General features: G+C 43.4%; 1 protein-coding gene across 4 annotated transcripts in view; it reads right to left on the reverse strand.

Annotated features, from left to right (window-relative positions):
- SLC4A4 (solute carrier family 4 member 4) overlaps nt 1-21,023 on the reverse strand; it is a 212,662-nt gene that overhangs the window by 75,397 nt on the left and 116,242 nt on the right. For 2 of the 4 annotated variants that reach the window (XM_070756887.1, XM_070756889.1), the window contains exons 6-7: nt 18,486-18,665; nt 7,416-7,492 (exon numbers count right to left, since the gene is read on the reverse strand). In XM_070756887.1, coding sequence (XP_070612988.1) covers nt 7,416-7,492; nt 18,486-18,665 — 257 coding nt within the window. The remainder of the gene's footprint in view (nt 1-7,415; nt 7,493-18,485; nt 18,666-21,023) is intronic. The other 2 variants (XM_070756888.1, XM_070756890.1) reach the window with 1 other exon arrangement.

The raw sequence follows: 21,023 nt of genomic DNA on the forward strand, positions 1-21,023 counted from the left end.
TTTCCCGACAGTTAGAACTATTAACCAGTGGAACAGCTTTCCTCCAGAGGTTCTGAATGCTCCAACACTGGAAGTTTTTAAGAAGATGTTGGATAACCATCTGTCTGAAGTAGTGTAGGGTTTCCTGCCTAAGCAGGGGGTTGGACTAGAAGACCTCCAAGGTCCCTTCCAACTCTGTATTATTATTATTATTATTATTATTATTATTATTATTATTATTATTACTACTACTACTACTACTACTATTGTTATTGTTATTATTACTATTATTATTACTATTATTACTATTAGTAGTAGTAGTAGTAGTAGTCATTATTAATCTTATGCAGTTATAAGTATTTTTTTTCTTTGGGTGCATCCAAACTAACAAATTTCATTCAGTTTAGTGATATTAATAATAACAGTGATCTTTTCCAAAACAACAGTAACAATTTTCAATTCTACTCCTCTCTTCACTTATCACTCGCTCTTTTCTCCAAATTGTTGTGCTTATCCACAAATTCTCCTTTATATCACCTCCGTAGTACTTATCTTGATTTATTTTATTTTTCTTCTCCAACCACTCATACCACTTGTCCCAAATTTTATAGAAATCTGTTTCTTCTTAACATAGTTAGCCTATTCATCTCTGCCCCTTCCAGTATTATATTTGTAACCATAAATGGTTTTTTTCATGGCTTTGGGGTTTTTAAGACTTTTAAATTCATTAATTGGGTCCAAGATATTGTATATTGTTTATTGTATGTTGTGAGCCGCCCCGAGTCCTCGGAGAGGGGCGGCATAGAAGTCCAATCAATCAATCAATCAATCACCTTAACAACTAATTTGACAATTTCAAGAAACATGGCAAGAGAAGCTGTAAAGTGGGGCAAAGCTCCCTTCATCAATTTCTTGTTCAACGAGATAGCCTATAAAGCCCTTAATGGCACTGGACCAGGGTATCTACGAGACCGCCTTCTGCCGCACGAATCCCAGCGACCTGTTAGGTCCCACAGAGTTGGTCTTCCCCGGGTCCCGTCAACTAACCAATGTTGTTTGGCAGGACCCAGAGGAAGAGCCTTCTCTGTGGCGGCTCCTACCCTCTGGAATCAGCTCCCTCCAGAGATTAGAACTGCCCCTACTCTCCTTGCCTTTCATAAACTCCTTAAAACCCACCTTTGTCGTCAGGCATGGGGGAACTGAAACATCTCCCCCTACCTATGTATTTTTCTGTGTATGATATGAATGTATGTATGTTTTTTATATACAGTGATACCTTGTCTTACAAACTTAATTGGGTCTGGGACGAGGTTCTTAAGGTAAAAAGTTTGTAAGACGAAACAATGTTTCCCATAGGAATCAATGGAAAAGCGATTAATGCGTGCAAGCCCAATATTCACCCCTTTTGCCAACCGAAGCGCCCGTTTTTGCGCTGCTGGGATTCCCCTGAGGCTCCCTTCCATGGGAAACCTTACCTCCAGACTTCTGTGTTTTTGGGATGCTGCAGGGGAATCCCAGTAGGGGAATCCCAGTAGGGGAATCCCAGCATCGCAAAAACGAGCTTCGCTGGCAATAGAGGTCCGGAGGTGGGGTTTCCCAGCGAGTGGAGCCTCAGCGAAATTGCAGCATCACCAAAACACAGAAGTCCTCGAAACCCCACCTCCGGACTTCTGTGTTTTTGTGATGCTGCGATTTCGCTGAGGCTCCCCTCGCTGGGAAACCCCACCTCCCGACTTCCATTGCCAGCGAAGCGCTGGTTTTTGCGATGCTGGGATTCCCCTACTGTCCGGAGGCGGGGCATCCCAGTGGCATCGGCTTGGGCTTGTAAGGTGAAAATAGTTTGTAAGAAGAGGCAAAAAAAATATTAAACCCCAGGTTTGTATCTTGAAAAGTTTGTATGACAAGGCGTTTGTAAGACAAGGTATCACTGTATTGGGGTTTCTTGTTTTTTAGACTTTTTAAATGTATTATTGTTATTTTAGAGTCTATTAGATTTGTCATTATATATTGTTTTTATCATTGCTGTAAGCCTCCCTAAGTCTACGGAGAGGGGCGGCATACAAATCTAATAAATAATAAGGTTAATGATAATGATAAAGGTTGGGCTTCAACTTGTGGTCGTACATCGAGGGCTACTGCCTACCGACTTCCTTTGTGACGGTGTGTGAGAAGGGCGCCGTTTTGCAAAAAGGCACAGCCTTATTGCTTCATCGCTGGGGGTTAATCTGGGACAGGAGAGCAAACTAACGCTTATTCCCACTGAATGCGAGGAGGAGACAATCACCAGCACTGATGAACGAGAGAAAGAGGCTGAGTAAGGAAGGCCTTACACAACTCCTCGGAGGAGTAAGCTTCCCGCAGCAGGAAATGTCCTCTCCAGTTCTATTAGACAAGAAGCGAGAGGTATTCTTCAACCAAGACAGCCTCTTTATAAAACTTTAGAATGGGGAGAGGGAAAGAGGGGGGAAGCGTCCTTTTCCTGTCGTTATGGCAACGCAAGTACCACAAACACAATAGACAAGGGACTTCTGTCTACCGTTTAGCTGGCAAAAGGTCATCCAAACGTACTCGGCATCTTAAGCAGTTGTTCCCCAACCTCCTGCATAAGACCAGAAACCCGATTCGCGTGAATTTCATTGGAAGATGGTTAACTTGAATACAAATTTTCATCTGAGCTAAAAAAAGCCTTCCCCCTTCTCCCACTGGCCCCCCACCGACAGCCCCCGTCCCATTCATTTTTGCAACTTCGTGGGGGGAAGGTAAGGAGAGGCCGCCGAGATTCATTTGGGGGACGGGGAGGGGTGGGAGAAAGTTTGTTTAAGGACAGGGAAACAAAGGCCAAAGAAACGGGAGCGTTTGGGGATTTGGCAAAGAGTCCGTGGTGGTGTGGGGGGGGGGAGGATGAGGGTCCAACTTCCTGCATAAAGAGTTCACCTAATCCTCAAAAATAAAGAGAAGGCATTAAGGAGGGTAATTTGTGCATCTGTTCTGCTGGAAGATACCAGAGTCTGATTCTGTTTCCAAACAAACACAGAGGACAGCTAATAGTTCCTTTTTGGAAAATAATAATAATAATAATAATAATAATAATAATAATAATAATAATAATAATAATCCGGCAAGTCACAAAAAACACAGTTGGACACACGATCTCTTCTGTACTGAGCTCCCTGCCTTCTTGAGTTTCAAGGAATTTTGGTGAGATTTGCAACCTGCAAGACGGAACTCTGGTGGAAAGACTAAGATTATCTATCTATCTATCTATCTATCTATCTATCTATCTATCTATCTATCTATCCATCATCTCTCCCTTCTATCTATCTATCTATCTATCTATCTATCTATCTATCTATCATCTATCCTCTCTCCCTTCTATCTATCTATCTATCTATCTATCTATCATCTATCCTCTCTCCCTTCTACCTACCTACCTACCTATCCATCCATCCATCCATCCTTCCCTCCTTTCTCTCATCTATCTATCTATCTATCTATCTATCTATCTATCCATCTATCTATCTATCTATCTACAATGTCTATCATCAGGGGACAGAGGAACAATTATGAATGGTGAGACCAAGATCTCCCTGTTTGGCAATGATGGCATGAAAATATACTTTTCCCAAAAAGGTTTCCATAATTTTGGCCACTACTATATCTATCTCCTATCTATTTGATTTGATTTGGTTTGGTTTGGTTTGGTTTGGTTTGGTTTGGTTGGGTTTGCTTTGGTTTGCTTTGGTTTGGTTTGATTTGTATGCCGCCCCTCTCCATAGACTTGGGGCGGCTAACAACAATAATGAACAGCATATAACAAATCTAATGTTAAAATAATTTAAAACCCTTATTTAAAAGCAAACATACACACAAACATACCATGCATAAATTATATAGGCCTGGGGGGAAGGAATAGTTCAGTTCCCCCATGCATGACGACAGAGGTGGGCTTTAAGGAGCTTACAAAAGGCAAGGAGGGTGGGGGCAATTCTGATCTCTGGAGGGAGCTGGTTCCAGAGGGTTGGGGCCACCACAGAGAAGGCTCTTCCCCTGGGTCCTGCCAGACGACATTGTTTAGTCGACGGGACCTGGAGAAGGCCAATTCTGTGGGACCTAACTGGTCGCTGGGATTCGTGGGGCTAAAACGAGACTAAAACTCACCGTCTCCTGGTTTCTAAGCCAGCATCTTAATCATTACACCAAACTGGCTGTCAATTTATCTTGGCCATAAATTATACCACTTCTTCTAATTGTGCCTTTGCATCCATCCATCTATTCACGTATATAAATATAAATCTCTTCAGCTTGCGGCAAACTTTCCTTTTCAACTCACCTACTGAATCAGCAGCTCAACTCTATTTGTGGTAAAACTAAATATAGGGAAACTGACTTCAAATTTGAGGAAGTGTAAATGCAAACAAGAATAGCAGATCTATTTTCTCCGAAGATGGAAAAGATGGGAAGCTAGCAAGATAATGATAAGCTAACGAAGAATAGGGAAGGATGAGAACTTTTATTTTCATCACACCTAAAAAGAAATGTTGTATAATAGTTGAACTTAGGTAACATAGCTATGTTTCTCAGAGTCAGGAAAGACACTGTGGTCTTTGTTTTTTTAAAAAAGATTACCAAAACCCCCCAGAAATAATGCTTATTTAAATGTATTTAATGTGAGCCTAGATAAAGTCTGAATTTGTCACTTCAAGCAGGAATGGTATTTTAGGTTAAGGGCAATGAATTTTCCCGAAGGTCTGCACCTCACAGCTGCCTAGTAGGTAAGAATGTTTGGCTACCACGTTTAGAAAGAAAGTTTTAATCATGAGCAACTTCCATTGCTTTCTGACCAGGAAGTCCAATAGTGGTCAAGGTGAGTTAATTCCCTACATGTCTTGAATTTTAGGCTTTCAGGAGCTTATGCCAGAGTCGTTGCAGCTCGATTTTTAGATCTTCGTATTTCACTAATTTCTCTAGCTGCTTCTCCTCAATTCTGCTGTCTCCTGGGATTGCGATGTCGATGATCCATGCTTCCTTTTTCTCCGCAATCAGGATGTCTGGTGTGTTATGCTTCAGAATTCAGTCAGTCTGAAGTCGGAAGTCCCATGGTAGTTTTGCTTGCTCATTTTCGACCACTTTTTCGGGCTTATGATCCCACCAGTTCTTTGCCACTGATAAATGGTAGTTCCGGCACAAGTTCCAGTGGATCATCTGTGCCACAGCAGCATGTCTATGCTTGTAGTCAGTCTGTGCGATCTTTTTGCAGCAGCTGAGTATGTGACCGATTGTTTCATCTGTTTCTTTACAGAGTCTGCACTTTGGATCGTCTGTTGATTTTTCAATTGTGGCTTTGACAGCATTTGTTCTAATGGCCTGTTCTTGTGCCGCCAGTATTAGTCCTTCTGTCTCCTTTTTGAGTGTTCCACTTGTAAGCCATGACCAGGTCTTTTCTTTATCCACTTTGCCTTCAATCTTCTCCAAGAACTGTCCATGCAATGCTTTGTTTATTATTATTATTATTATTATTATTATTATTATTATTATTATTATTATTATTATTATTTCTAGGCCGCCCTTCTCCATAGACTCGTGGCTTGTGCATAGGCCGTCAGGAGCAATAAATCAGTTTCTTCACGTGTGGGCCTGATTTTTTTTGCAGCCTGAAATGTTTGTTGGTTTCTGTTTTTCTTGTACATCTTATTTAAAGAATTGACTCCTTTCCTGCTGTTTTATTTAACAGCACAGCATGTGGGATTCAGCGCTTTGTGCTTCATTCATTCTTTATCCCCCGATAAATCACTTTTTCATCATCAATCTTCCGTTTCTATGTATAACAAGCAAGACATTGAACGCCAGCCAGAGAAAAATTCTGACTGCAGTTACAGGAAATCCTTGACTTACGACCATAACTAGGGCCGGAATCTCAGTCACTGAGTGAAGCAGTCTTTAAGTGAGACCTCAGATTGTATGAAAAAAATCAAACAGGAAACATTACTTGGTTACATATTTTTGCTGATAAAATGAAAAGGAAGGGAGGCTGTCATAGATCTATTTCGACCTTGTTATGGTCTCATCAGACAGATATACCCTACTGGGATATGAACCTGTAGCATGCTGCATGCAAGGCAGGATATTAACCTTTACACTACAGGCTCGTCTCCAAATCAGCTTTTACCAGGGAAGAGCCTTATGGTTGATTTTCTGTTGAAATAACCCTGGTATTCCCAAATATGAGAGGAACCAACTTTGCTTTGCTTTGGCCTCTTGGCCCAGCGCAGGGGCCATTCCAAGGCAGATAAATTGTTTCAGGGCTATCAAGTGACATTGTAAGAGAAAACGAGGCTGGACCTATGGGAGGGGTGAAACGCATCATTAGTCTCGAGTCCCTTTGTGCCCACAAGAGAGCTAAGCCCAGCCCACTTTGAATTCTTATCTATCACCAATTTGTTTTGACCGTTAGTAATTCAGATTCAGAAACATAGAAAATTGACGGCAGAAAAAAGACCTCATGGTCCATCTAGTCCGCCCTTATACTATTTCCTGTATTTTATCTTAGGATGGATATATGTTTATCCCAGGCATGTTTCAATTCAGTTACTGTGGATTTACCAACCACGTCTGCTGGAAGTTTGTTCCAAGCATCTACTACTCTTTCAGTAAAATAATATTTTCTCACGTTGCTTTTGATCTTTCCCCCCAACTCATCTCAGATGGTGCCCCCTTTTTCTTGGGTTCACTTTCCTATTATAAACACTTCCCTCCTGAACCTTATTTAATCCTTTAACATATTTAAATGTTTCGGAGGCTTGGGTTTGTAAGTGGAAAATGGTTCTTGAGAAGAGGCAAAAAAATCATGAACACCCAGTTCTTATCTAAAAATGTTCATACCGTGTTTCCCCGAAAGTAAGACAGTGTCTTACTTTCTTTTTATCCCCAAAAGCCCCACTATGTCTTACTTTCGGGGTATGTCTTATATTGGAAAAAAATTGTCGATTTTTTTGTTTTAACCATAAAATTAACATTTAGACGTGGTGACGTATGGAGGGGGGGCGGCGCGGAAGTGGGCAGGAGGCGGCGCTCATTAAGATCAGAGGGAGGTGGCAGACGCGGCGACGTATGGAGAGGGGGACGGTGCGGACGTGGGCAGGAGGCGGCGCGCAGCTAGATGAGAGGGAGGCGGCAATACCCCCGTGTTTCCCCGAAAGTAAGACATATGTCTTACTTTCGGGGTATGGCTTATATTAGCCGACCCCCCTGAAACCCCCGATACGTCTTACAATCGGGGGTGTCTTACTATCGGGGAAACAGGGTAAGTAGAGGCGTTCTTAGGTAGAGGTCCCACTGTAGTTCAGATCTCTTTCCCTTCTCGTCCTCACATTCTCATTATTCTGCGTCACAGACACTTAAGAAAAGGAAACACCAATGGCCAGAAAACTGAACCTTACCTGTTCCTTGTCAGGTTTGTCAGAGATATCGTTCAAACTAGCGGATGTCAGGTTTCTGGGTGTCAAGGCTGGGCTACCTGAAAGTACAAGTTCCAAACCAATTAATAAAACCGTTGTAATACGTTGAAGACCGAGAAACTCAAGGCTATAACAATACTTAAGATAACCTGATAATTACACAAACCTTGTTTGGAAACCTAGAACTAAAGAAGAATTTGAGTCTCTATGGAAATGACCATGACTTTTCTCCAGATTTCAGGATTTATTTATTTTTTTAAACTTCCCAGCTCTGTAATTTGCACGTGATCTTCCAGCAAAAGACTAACTAAGCCTAGCTTAGCTTCAACAGTTGGGTCAATTATTGGCACTTGCTAATGAATTAATGTAAGACAATTACATCATACCTAGCTTGAACCTTAACATAATTTCTACTCAAATGGAAGACACAAGAGGATACCCATCTCGTACAGCGGCCATTAGAATTGTGCAAGAATGATCTTGGGATGCATTAAAGACTGCAACTTTATTATTTATCGTTTAAGATGACCATCACTCTACTAAAGAAATAATTCCCTCAACACTGTCAGACTTTCTACTAAATCTGCACTTCTATTCTACTAGTTTTTCTCATCATTCCTATCACCCATTTCCTCCCATGTTGACTATATGACTGTAACTTGTTGCTTATATCCTAGGATTTTTATTAATATTGCTTCTTCATTGCTTATTTGACCCCTATGACAATCATTAAGTGTCGTATCACATGATTCTTGACAAATGTATATTTTATTTTATGTACGCTGAGAGCATCTGCACCAAGACAAATTCCCTGTGTGTCCAATCACAATTGGACAATAAAATTCTATTCTATTCTATTCTATCCCAATTTTACACTGACCAGCACACAATGAGGCTAGAGGGCAACTTTTAAAGCTCTTGGAGGAGCAACTGTGTGGTTTGGTATAACTGTCTGGTTTGGTTCTGCAACCCAACAAGACCGACACAGACTTCAGAGGAGAATCAGAAATGCAGAAAAAACAATTGATGCCAACCCGCCTTCCATTGAGGACCAGTACACTGCACGAGTCAAAAAGAGGTTGTGAAAATATTTACTGACCCCTCACATGCTGGACATAAACTGTTTCAACTCCCACGCTCAAAACGTCACTACAGAGCACTGCACACCAAGACAGATAGACACAAGAACAGTTTTCCCCCCAAATGCCCTCACTCTGCTAAACAAATAATTCCCTCAACACTGTCAGACTTTTTACTAAATCTGCCCTTCTATTTCTACTAGTTTTTCTCATCATTCCTATCATCCTTTTCCTCCCACTTAGGACTGTATGACTGTAAATTGTTGCTTGTATCCTTAAGATTTTTATTAATATTGCTTCTTCATTGCTTATTTGACCCCTACGACAATCATTAAGTGTCGTACCTCATGATCCTTGACAAATGTATATTTTCTTTTATGTACATTGACAGCATATGCACCAAAGACAAATTCTTTGTGTGTCCAATTACACTTGGCCAATAAAGAATTTTAGTCTATTCTTAAACTTCCCAGTGTTCTAACCCGGCTCCCCAAACACAACAAGCCCTCTGAAATTAAATCACCGTTTCCTTTATTAGGCGTGCCAGTAGCCCCGGCTCTCTCACACATAACAGGCCAAGAAGTCTTTTCCAGCAGGGGAGATGAATAGCCATCTGCCCCATCTATTCATCTCCGCCCCCTGCCTTTTATCCCCAGAGCTAAGGTTGGGCTTTGCTAGCAGCTGTAGCTCTTCCATCCTGAGGACCGGCCCATAGATTTCCACTGCTCTCCTCTTCTCTGCCTTCTGCACATCGGCGTGTTCCTCCTCTTCCTCATAGAAACATAGAAGTCTGACGGCAGAAAAAGACCTCATGGTCCATCTAGTCTGCCCTTATACTATTTCCTGAATTTATATCTTAGGATGGATGGATGTTTATCCCAGGCATGTTTAAATTCAGTTACTGTGGATTTACCAAACACGTCTGCTGGAAGTTTGTTCCAAGCATCTACTACTCTTTCAGTAAAATAATATTTTCTCACGTTGCTTCTGATCTTTCCCCCAACTAACTTCAGATTGTGCCCCCTTTTTCTTGGGTTCACTTTCCTATTAAAAACACTTCCCTCTTGAATCTTATTTAACCCTTTGACATATTTAAATGTTTCGATCCTGTCCCCCCTTTTCCTTCTGTTCTCCAGACTATACAGATTGAGTTCATGAAGTCTTTTTCCTGATAGGTTTTATGCTTAAGACCTTCCACCATTCTTGTAGCCTGTCTTTGGACCCGTTCAATTTGATCAATATCTTTTTGTAGGTGAGGTCTCCAGAACTGAACACAGTATTCCAAATGTGGTCTCACCAGCGCTCTAAATAGCAGGATCACAATCTCCCTCTTCCTGCTTGTTATACCTCGAGCTATGCAGCCAAGCATCCTATTTGTTTTTCCTACTGCCCGACCACACAGCTCACCCAGTTTGAGACGGTCAGAAATCACTACCCCTAAATCCTTCTCTTCTGAAGTTTTTGCTAACACAGAACTGCCAATACAAACAATGTATTGAAACAATGGAATGAAACTGCAAGGGAGTAGATTTAGATGAGATATCAGAAAAAACTTTCTAAAGGTGGTAAACCAGTGGAACAGTTTGCCACAGGAGGTGGTGAGATCGCCTTCACTGGAGGTCTTCAAACAGAGACTGGAAAGTCATCTTTCTGGGATGGTTTAATGTATCCTGCATTGTGCAGGGGGTTGGACCTGATGACCCTCGAGGTCCCTTCCAACTCTATGATTTCGGTGATTTTCACCCATACTTTTGCTTCCGCCCATGCGCAGAAGCAAAAAAAATTGGTGAAAAATGATGAAATCTCACTCGCCTGAGTGTGCTCACGCAAGTCTACCGAGAGGGCAGCATACAAGTCCAATTGCCAATCAATTTCCGGTCACAATTCAAAGTGTTGGTCATGACCTATAAAGCCCTTCATGGCATTGGACCAGAATATCTCCAGGACCGCCTTCTGCCACACGAATCCCAGCGACTGGTTAGGTCCCATAGAGTTGGCCTTCTCCAGGGCCCGTCGACTAAACAATGCCGTTTGGCGGGTCCCAGGGGAAGAGCCTTCTCTGTGGCGGCCCCAACCCTCTGGAACCACCTCCCCCCTGAGATTAGAACTGCCCCCACCCTCCTTGCCTTTCGTAAATGCCTTAAAACCCACCTCTGTTGTCAGGCATGGCGGAACTGATATGACTTCCCCAGGCCTATATTGTTTATGTATGGTATGCTGTGTGCATGTTTTTTTAAAATTATGGGTTTTTAGTTTTAATTATTAGATTTGTATTCTACATTGTTTTTTCTATTACTGTTGTGAGCTGCCCCGAGTCTACGGAGAGGGGCGGCATACAAATTTAATAAATGTTGTGGTTAGCTCTGACCCAGCTCCTGCCCCAAGGGCTGTGGATGTGGGGGAAACATCCACATGCTGCAGGCCTGTTTTGCCCCCGGTGGAATCTGCTGGTGAAGGCTCCTCTGACCAAGAAGACATGAGTGACAGGGAGGAGGAGAGTGTGGCAGACAGCTCAGAAGGAGATCAATTATCTAGCTCCTCCTTGGATTCAGAACAAGAGTTAATGATACAGCCACGCATGCGGAGAGCGATGCATAGGCAACAACAACTGAGAGATTATTATCAAAGAAAATAAGGCCACCTGTGGTTGGGTGGGGCTGTGGTCATTAAAGAGCAGCCTGTGGGTTTGGCCATTGTGGAGGATTATCTGATCGTTGTGTTTCATGACTGCTTTGCTGACTTTGACCTTTTGACCTATAAAGAGCAGCCTGTGGGTTTGGCCATTGTGGAGGATTATCTGATCGTTGTGTTTCATGACTGCTTTGCTGACTTTGACCTTTTGTGTGCTGATTTTCCCCCGCTTTGAAACTAAACCAGAGCAAAGTGTGTTTTACTTTGTGAAAGAAGAAGGACTGTGAATTGCCTCACAACTGCAAGCTAAGTATCACAGAACTGATAAGGGACTTGTACAAATTACCAGTTTGTTTGGAGACGAGTGCTCTTTGCTGTACAGAAAGAGGGCTTGGTTTAAGTGAATTTTCCTTATAAAGAACATTGTTTTGACTTTTCAAACGTGTGTGTGTCTGAAATTTGTACCTGTGCATTTTGGGGAGGATTCTACCAGAGAGCCCGACAGAACAAACAAACAAACAAACAAGAAATAAAGAAATAAAGAAATAAAGAAATAAAGAAATAAAGAAATAAAGAAATAAAGAAATAAAGAAATAAAGAAATAAAGAAATAAAGAAATAAAGAAATAAAGAAATAAAGAAATAAAGAAATAAAGAAATAAAGAAATAAAGAAATAAAGAAATAAAGAAATAAAGAAATAAAGAAATAAAGAAATAAAGAAATAAAGAAATAAATAAATAAATAAATAAATAAATAAATAAATAAATAAATAAATAAATAAATAAATAAATAAATAAATAAATAAATAAATAAAAATAAACAAATAAATAAATTTGGAGATTGTCTTCTAATCCCTGGACTCTCCCCCACCCGGGGCCTACAGCTTCCCACCGTCCACTTACTTAGCCATCCCACGCTGGGGCTGCGTTGCATTCCGATCTCGTCATCCAGGGTGCAGGTTGCTAGGCAGGGCACAGAGCTCTCAAGTGGGTAGCGAGCTTTAGCGTTGCAAGCGGAAGGCAGAGCGGCAGTGAAGAGCGGCAGCGAGACGAGAAGGAGACAACAGGATTAGGAAGGAGAGACGAGAAGAGCCACCTTCCCCCAGATCGGTTAGCACTGCAAAGTTCCAGCGCTTCCCATGTTATCTGGAACGGTGTTTCCCAACCTTGGCGACTCGAAGAGATCTGGACTTCAACTCCCAGAATTCCTCAGCCAGCATTCGCTGGCTGGGGAATTCTGGGAGTTGAAGTCCAAATGTCTCCAGCTTGCCAAGGTTGGGAAACACTGATCTAGAAGGTCTCAAAATTGGAGGGGGTTATGTGTGGCCGAAGTAAAGCTAAGTAAAGAAACAGAATCAAGATGTGAAAGTTTCCTTGTGTCAAGGAGTGAGCAGAGAACAACATGCAACTGTCCATTCGTGAGGAATCCATTCATTTGCCAACGTCTTTGGAAGTGAACAGCTAGCAAATGCACCGCGTACGTTTTGGGCACATGGTCATTTGCAGTTTTCACATTTATTCTTCTTTGTGAATATCTGCATTGGCACATGAGAGGAGGGAAGAGGGGAGGGGAGGGCGGGAGAATAGGGAGGGGCAGGAGGGCAGGAGGATGGAGAGAGGGAAGGGAAAGGGGAGGGAAGAGGGGAGGGCGGGAGAATAGGGAGGGGCAGGAGGGCAGGAGGATGGAGAGAGGGAAGGGAAAGGGGAGGGAAGAGGGGAGGGGAGGGCGGGAGAATAGGGAGGGGCAGGAGGGCAGGAGGATGGAGAGAGGGAAGGGAAAGGGGAGAGGAGAGGGGAGGGGAGGGCGGGAGAATAGGGAGGGGCAGGAGGGCAGGAGGATGGAGAGAGGGAAGGGAAAGGGGAGGGAAGAGGGGAGGGCGGGAGAATAGGGAGGGGCAGGAGGGCAGGAGGATGGAGAGAGGGAAGGGAAAGGGGAGGGAAGAGGGGAGGGGAGGGCGGGAGAATAGGGAGGGGCAGGAGGGCAGGAGGATGGAGAGAGGGAAGGGAAAGGGGAGGGAAGAGGGGAGGGGAGGGCGGGAGAATAGGGAGGGGCAGGAGGGCAGGAGGATGGAGAGAGGGAAGGGAAAGGGGAGGGAAGAGGAGAGGGCGGGAGAATAGGGAGGGGCAGGAGGGCAGGAGGATGGAGAGAGGGAAGGGAAAGGGGAGGGAAGAGGGGAGGGGAGGGCGGGAGAATAGGGAGGGGCAGGAGGGCAGGAGGATGGAGAGAGGGAAGGGAAAGGGGAGAGGAGAGGGGAGGGCGGGAGAATAGGGAGGGGCGGGAGGGCAGGAGGATGGAGAGAGGGAAGGGAAAGGGGAGGGAAGAGGAGAGGGGAGGGCAGGGGAATAGGGAGGGGCGGGAGGGCAGGAGGATGGAGAGAGGGAAGAGAAAGGGGAGGGGAGAGGAAAGGAGAAGAGAAAAGAAGAGAAAAGGAGAGAAAAGAACATACACATTCCAGAAAAAGAAGTTGGAATTTGGCAACGGTTCGTAAGATTTTGTTCTTCAATAGCATTTATGGCAATACCATTTAGACTCAGATACTGCTTCATAGTGTTTTTACAGCCCTCTCTAAGTGGTTTACAGAGTCAGGATATTGCCCCCAACAATCTGGATTCTCACTTGACCCACCTCGGAAGGATGGAAGGCTGAGTCAACCTTGAGACGGTGGTGAGATTTGAACTGCTGAACTACAGCTAGCAGTTAGCTGAACTAGCCCGCAGTGCTGGACTCTTAACTGCTGCGCCACCCCAGCTCTTTAACTTAATGACCTATTCATGTGACATTTTTTGTCAGAAATATGGGAATTAACTAACTGGCATTGAGCCTAGAATGCAAAATCCCGCGGCTGTTGCCATGATATTGTATCATTTACTCTATATATTCACCCCTCCTCTGCGTTGGAGTATATCTACTCGCAAACTACAAGTCCGCAAAAATCCAGGGATCCTGCCTCCAGTAATAAAGGAAAGATTGCTTCTACCTACTGTTGTGTTTGGGCCTGGGCCAGCCGTTGCTCCCACAGATGGGAGAGACGCGGCACAAAGTGAATGCGAAAGCCTGGCTGACAGCCAGGAAGATGTGGCAGCCAGCCAGGAAGACGTGGCAGACAGCCAGGAGGACGAGGCCACTGGGACACAGGATTCAGCAGACAGCCCAGGGGATTTGGCCTGCAGTCCCTCAGACAGTCTTTCATCCCTGGGTTTTACAGCCCTCTCTAAGCGGTTTACAGAGTCAGGATATTGCCCCCAACAATCTGGGTTCTCACTTGACCCACCTCGGAAGAATGGAAGGCTGAGTCAACCTTGAGACGGTGGTGAGATTTGAACTGCTGAACTACAGCTAGCAATACATTGATCTGTGTAGCCGAAGAGCTATGCAAAGAAGGGATCACTTTAAGGAGTATTACAAGTCATTATAGGAGCACCTGGGCTGGGTGTGGTTCTTATACTGAGGGCTGGGTGTGGTTCCCTTAATGAGGGCTAAAGGGATAAAAGGGAACAAAGGCCAAGGCAAACTGTGGCTGTTTAGCTGTGTTATTTTGTGGTTCCTGCTCTGAAGTTTCTGTTCCGTGCCGTTGGAGTTTTCAACCCAGCTTTTTCAGACAAGTGAGAGGTGAAAACTCTGGGACTTGCTGTTTGCTCCAAAGATTCAAAAGGACTCCTGAAACGTCTTTGCTCATTCCAGGTTGTCTTTGTTTGTTTTCTCCTATGTTTTTGTATGTGGCTGAAGTAAGCCTTGCACTCTCATTGTTTTCGGACACTAAGAACTGTTTTTGAGTAACCCTTTTTTGTTTATCTAATACAAGTTTGCTTATTAGCAGAGCACGTGTGTGTTTGATTTCTTTTCCTTGGACTGTTACGCATTGCCTGAGCCAGTCAGGCAGAACACCTACAAGCCTTTCTACTTAAGAACCTGGTCACGGAATGAATTAAGTTCTCAAGTAGAGGTACCACCGTGAGTTCTAAATCAGGACAAGCAAAACTGAGCTCAGTCACCTAAGATGTTATTTGGTAAAATTTCTGAGCACAACCTGTTGGTTTTATTTTATCTAAAATAAAAAACCCCAAAACAAATTAAAAAACTTTCGCACACAATATTTTATAACTCATCACAGGAGATACTTCTCTGTGGCGGCCCCGACCCTCTGGAACCAACTCCCCCCAGAGATTAGAATAACCCCCACCCTCCTTGCCTTTCGTAAGCTCTTCAAAACCCACCTCTGCCATCAGGCATGGGGGAACTAAGATATTCTTTCCCCCTAGGCTTCTACAATTTATGCATGGTATGTTTGCATGTATGATTGGTTTTATAACAAGGGTTTTTAACTGTTGTAGTATTGGATTTTTACATTCTGTTTTTTGTCACTGTTGTTAGCCGCCCCGAGTCTACGGAGAGGGGCCGCATACAAATCCAATAAATAAATAAATAAATACTATAGCCAAAAATATAAATCTGGTGCAGGTTGTTGCTGGATTGAAAAGCATGCTAAGAAATGGCCTGTGTGAGAAAAACGATTTGTACCTGAAGACTGGGGAAATGTGTTATTTGTGTGATTCCAGCGTGTTATGTTGGCAATGAATAAAAACGTGTTGCATTTTGCATCACTTAAAATAACGTGACAATGACTCATTGTGGTGCTCCTTTTAACCTGTCAATCCTCTCCTTCTGTTCTTTTTTTTTCCCACTCGCTTTAGTTTTTAAGTTTCTGCATTATTTAATGTATTTGAAATAACATTTTGAGAATAAAATCTCACTGACCTGCCTGCAAATCAATCCAATTTAATGATAAATGCAACCTTCCTGATACATTTTTTAACAACCGGCAGCTTAAATAAGTAATCGTGATAAATAAATGATGCATTCTTTGTTTTAGAATAGGATCGCTGGGTTTCTCGTTTCTAATGTGGCTACTAAACTCGTTACTATCTTCCATTATTTTATTAAGAATAGCTGGCTTTTAGCAGACTATAATCCTATATTTAAGAAATTATTTCGTTCGCTCTTAAAGCATGGTGTTAGGGGTTTTTTGTTCTTCTACAGTCTTATCCTTTTTAAATTCTCTATTTTTTTCTTCACTCATATTCCCTAATTCAGCAGCACTTAGGTTAGAAAGAAAATCTATTGAGAAGTGCAATTCAGATTTGTCTCTGACAAAAGCAGCAAATTAGAGGCATCTACCATTTCAGAGAAAGTGACATTTCCTTTTAAATGATGTAATGCTATTATTGTTCTCGCTGCAATTTCCATCTCAGAAAGGCGATGTAGTATTACTTTCTGGATTAAGTTTGTGAGGCTTTCATCATCTTCCCTATTGAAAAAAAAGCTTTTTAGAGGGGAAAATTGAGAGTTGTACTTAATCTCCAAATTGCATCTAATCTCCAGGTCCTGAGAAATTGTAAAAGTTCAAGTATTTCTAATATGTTCTGCACCTTATAGGTCAAGTATCTCTTCTGTTATACACTGCTCAAAAAAATAAAGGGAACACTCAAAGAACACATTCTAGATCTGAATGAATGAAATACAGTGATACCTCGTCTTACGAACTTAATTGGTTCCGGAAGTAGGTTCGTAAGGCGAAAAGTTCGTAAGATGAAACATTGTTTCCCATAGGAATCAATGGAAAAGTGATTAATGCGTGCAAGCCCAAAATTCACCCCTTTTGCCAGTCGAAGCGCCCGTTTTTGCGCGGCTGGGATTCCCCTGAGGCTCCCCTCCATGGGAAACCCTACCTCTGGACTTCTGTGTTTTTGCAATGCTGCAGGGAAATCCCAGCAGGGGAATCCCAGCATCGCAAAAATGAACGCTTCGCTGGCAACGGAAGTCCAGAGGTGGGGTTTCCCAGCGAAGGGAGCATCAGTGAAATTGCAGCATTGCAAAAACACTGGTCCTTGAAACCCCATCTCCGGACCTCTGTGTTTTTGCGATGCTGCGATTTCACTGAGGCTCCCCTCGCTGGGAAACCCCACCTCCGGACTTCCGTTGCTAGCAAAGCTCCCTTTTTTGCGCTGCTGGGATTTCCCTGTTGGGATTCCCCTGCAGCATCAGAAAAACACGGAAGTCCGGAGGTGGGGTTTCCCATGAAGGGGAGCCTCAGGGGACTCCTAGCAGCACAAAAACGGGTGCTTCACTGGCAATGGATGTCTGGAGGCGGGGCATCCCAGCAGCGGCGGTGGGTTTGTAAGATGAAAATAGTTTGTAAGAAGAGGCAAAAAAAATCTTAAACCCCAGGTTTGTATCTCGAAAAGTTTGTATGACGAGGCATTTGTAAGATGAGGCATCGCTGCATTCTCATTGAATACTTTGTTCTGTACAAAGTTGAATGTGCACAACAGCAGGTGAAATTGATTGTCAATCAGTGTTGCTTTCTAAGTGGACACTTTGATATCACAGAAGTTTGATTGACTTGGAGTTGTATTCTGTTGCTTAAGTGTTCCCTTTATTTTTTTTTTTTGAGCAGTGTAGTACATTTTGGATGTTCAGTAATAGTAAATAGATAGGAAAATTGTATCTGATTGAGGCGAGTAGAGGCCAGGCACCCTAACTCTAACCCTTGAAGTGAGTGGCATCAAGTTGGCCAACTTTAACCTGTTTACATGACTTTTAAACAACTCTGTCACATGATCGTCAAGCCACTCCCACCTGGTCACATGGCGAGCAAGCCACACCCACAAAATAAGCCGCGCCCACAGTGCAGTAGTAAAAAATTTTTGCAGCCCTTCACTGCGGTATAGCCATGCAAAAATACAACCACACCAACACCGCTAAAATGGAGGCTGCTTTTGTCCTTCTTCCCTGTAGATGGCGCCGCATTTCAGAACAGCCCAAAGCTAATTAAAACCAAAGCATACCCACAACAATTCCCAGGCTGCAGCAGAGAAGTGTTAGAGCCATGCAACACAGCGCTGCAAGCTTGATAAATCCGTCAGAAGGATCCGCTAAGTCAGTGTTTTCCAACCTTGGCAACTTGAAGGTATCTGGACTTCAACTCCCAGAATTCCCCAGCCAGCATTCGCTGGCTGGGGAATTCTGGGAGTTGAAGTCCAAATATCTTCAAGTTGCCAAGGTTGGGAAACACTGCGCTAAGGAACTGGGCCGCGGCACGCTTACAACCGGGCCCTTGAAACAAGCCAAGCCCCGTCCGCGGGAATGCAGGCAGCACATGAAATCAGGCCCCGCTCCGGTCCGCGGGGAAAGCCTCTCTCCACGGAACCAGTCCCCGTGAGCCCGAAAGGTTGGGTTGCCGCTGTGCTAAGCTACTCATGGATTAGATGTCTCTCCATGAGCTGAGAGCGGAGTGAGCTTTTTAGAAGCGTCTCTATGGGAAGGCCGCCGGCCTCTGCATTACCATTATCAGGGTTGGTTAACATCCTACTTGCACTGGAGACGGTCTTCCCAATGTCGGCCAGCGATCGGAGGTTGGATTTTTTGGTCTGGTGCCGATGTTTCCTGAGCAGCGTGTAGATGACTTTGTCCTTCATGTCTTGCTTTAGCAAGCCGGTGTCGATCTGGTTGTCCACCACCATTTCTGAGAGGCGAAAAAAGAGAACATCAACCCGGATGACGAGAGGTGAGAGAAGGTAAAAAGCAGATGGAGTTGGCTGAAATGGCAAAACTGACTTTCACTTTGATTATAGCAAGAGCAATAGCACTTAGATTTATACAGTGGTACTTCTACTTACGAACTTAACTTGTACAGTGATTAGGTTCTTAAGTAGAAAAGTTTGTAAGAAGAAGCAATTTTTCCCATAGGAATCAATGTAAAAGCAAAGAATGCGTGCGATTGGGGAAACCACAGGGAGGGTGGAGGCCTTGTTTCCTCCCAGGAGAGTCCTAGAAAGGCTCCATGGAGGCTTCTCCCCACTTTTTCCAGCCCTGTTTCCTCCCAGGAGATTCCTAGAGAGTCCCCACGGAAGGTTCTCTCCGCCTTTTCCGGCCCTGTTTCTTCCCAAGAGATTCCTAGAGAGGCCCCTCGGAGGTTTCTCCCTGCCTTTTCTGTCCCTGTTTCCTCTCATGAGATTCCTAGAGAGGCCCCACGAAGGCTTCTCCCTGCCTTTTCCAGCCTGTTTCCTTTCAGGAGATTCCTAGAGAGGCCCCACGGAGGCTTCTCCACACCTTTCCTGGCCCAGTTTCCTCTCAGGAGATTCCTAGAGAGGCCCCACGGAGGCTTCTCCCTGCCTTTTCCGGCCTGTTTCCTCTCAGGAGATTCCTAGAGAGGCCCCACGGAGACTTCTCCCCACCTTTCCTGGCCCTGTTTCCTCTCAGGAGAATTCCTAGAGAGGCCCCACGGAGGCTTCTCCCCGCCTTTCCTGGCCCTGTTTCCTCTCAGGAGATTCCTAGAGAGGCCCCATGGAGGCTTCTCCCTGCCTTTTCCGGCCCTGTTTCCTCTCAAGAGATTCCTGGAGAGGCCCCATGGAGGCTTCTCCCTGCCTTTTCCGGCCCTGTTTCCTCTCAAGAGATTCCTGGAGAGGCCCCACGGAGGTTTCTCTCTGCCCTTTCTGGTTACAGTTTCGGAGGCTCGGGTTTGTAAGTGGAAAATGGTTCTTGAGAAGAGGCAAAAAAAACCTTGAACACCCGGTTCTTATCTAGTAGAGGCGTTCTTAGGTAGATAAAGTCTTTCTTTATCTTCGCAAGTACAAGAGGCTCAATCAAATCAAACTAGGGATTTAATTTATTCTATTGTAATTTATATATTTTTAGTTTCTGTTGTACAGTACAGCTATTCATTATTCCCAGGGCAATTTATAACAGAAATAAAACTTACATAACCATACAAAACTAATTGTAATAAACTTTAGTTTATTACTAATTTAATATTACAGTTTCTCTTTCCTCAAGTCTTTTCAGCATGCAGGAACATTTGATTTTACTTCTTTTGTTATTAGATTCAAACTTTTCCCCTACTTTTCTCTTTTACTGAACCCTCTAGATTTTGAGAAGCGGCAACAAGTACAAATTAATTAGAAATAATTTACACCTTCTTGCCTTTTAAAGAAAGCAACTGCTTGTTTCTTTTATCTGTGGAACTGTAAACAATGGGCATTAAACGTATAACTCTACAAATAAGTATGTGAGATGAAGTCCAATTATCTTCCTAGTGTGAAAGTGAGGTGCTTTTTTAAAAAATGTAGTATAAAACATGGCTTTCCTTGAATAGGGTCCAAATGATTCTAGAAACATAGAAGATTGACAGCAGAAAAAGACCTCATTGTCCATCTAGTCTGCCCTTATACTATTTCCTGTATTTTATCTTAGGATGGATCTATGTTTATCCCAGGCATGTTTAAATTCAGTTCCTGTGGATTTACCAACCATGTCTGCTGGAAGCTTGTTCCAAGCATCTACTACTCTTTCAGTCAAATAATATTTTCTCACATTGCTTCTGATCTTTCCCCCAAATAACCTCAGATTGTGTCCCCTTGTTCTTGTGTTCACTTTCCTATTAAAAACACTTCTCTCCTGAACCTTATTTAACCCTTTAACATATTTAAATGTTTTGGTCCTGCCCCCCTTTCCCTTCTGTCCTCCAGACTATACAGATTGAGTTCATGAAGTCTTTCCTGATACGTTTTATGCTTAAGACCTTCCACCATTTTTATAGCCCGTCTTTGGACCCGTTCAATTTTACCAATATCTTTTTGTAGGTGGGATTCTTGCATAACTGTCCCGCAAATCTACTGAATCCGGTGGAAATTTTAATAAATCACCAGAAATGTTAGATAACCTCAAAATATGGACAGAATTTAGTATCTTTCAGTTCAGATGGACTGAATTGATGGACCATCTAAGACTACTGAACAATGAGAAGAGATTATAAACCTAGCCTTTCATTTTCAAATTGAACGTCATAGTCATAGAATCATAAGACTAGAAGGGACCTTGGAGG

Source organism: Erythrolamprus reginae, chromosome 7, assembly GCF_031021105.1.
Source record: "Erythrolamprus reginae isolate rEryReg1 chromosome 7, rEryReg1.hap1, whole genome shotgun sequence".
In the NCBI taxonomy this organism is placed as follows: Eukaryota; Metazoa; Chordata; class Lepidosauria; order Squamata; family Dipsadidae; genus Erythrolamprus; species Erythrolamprus reginae.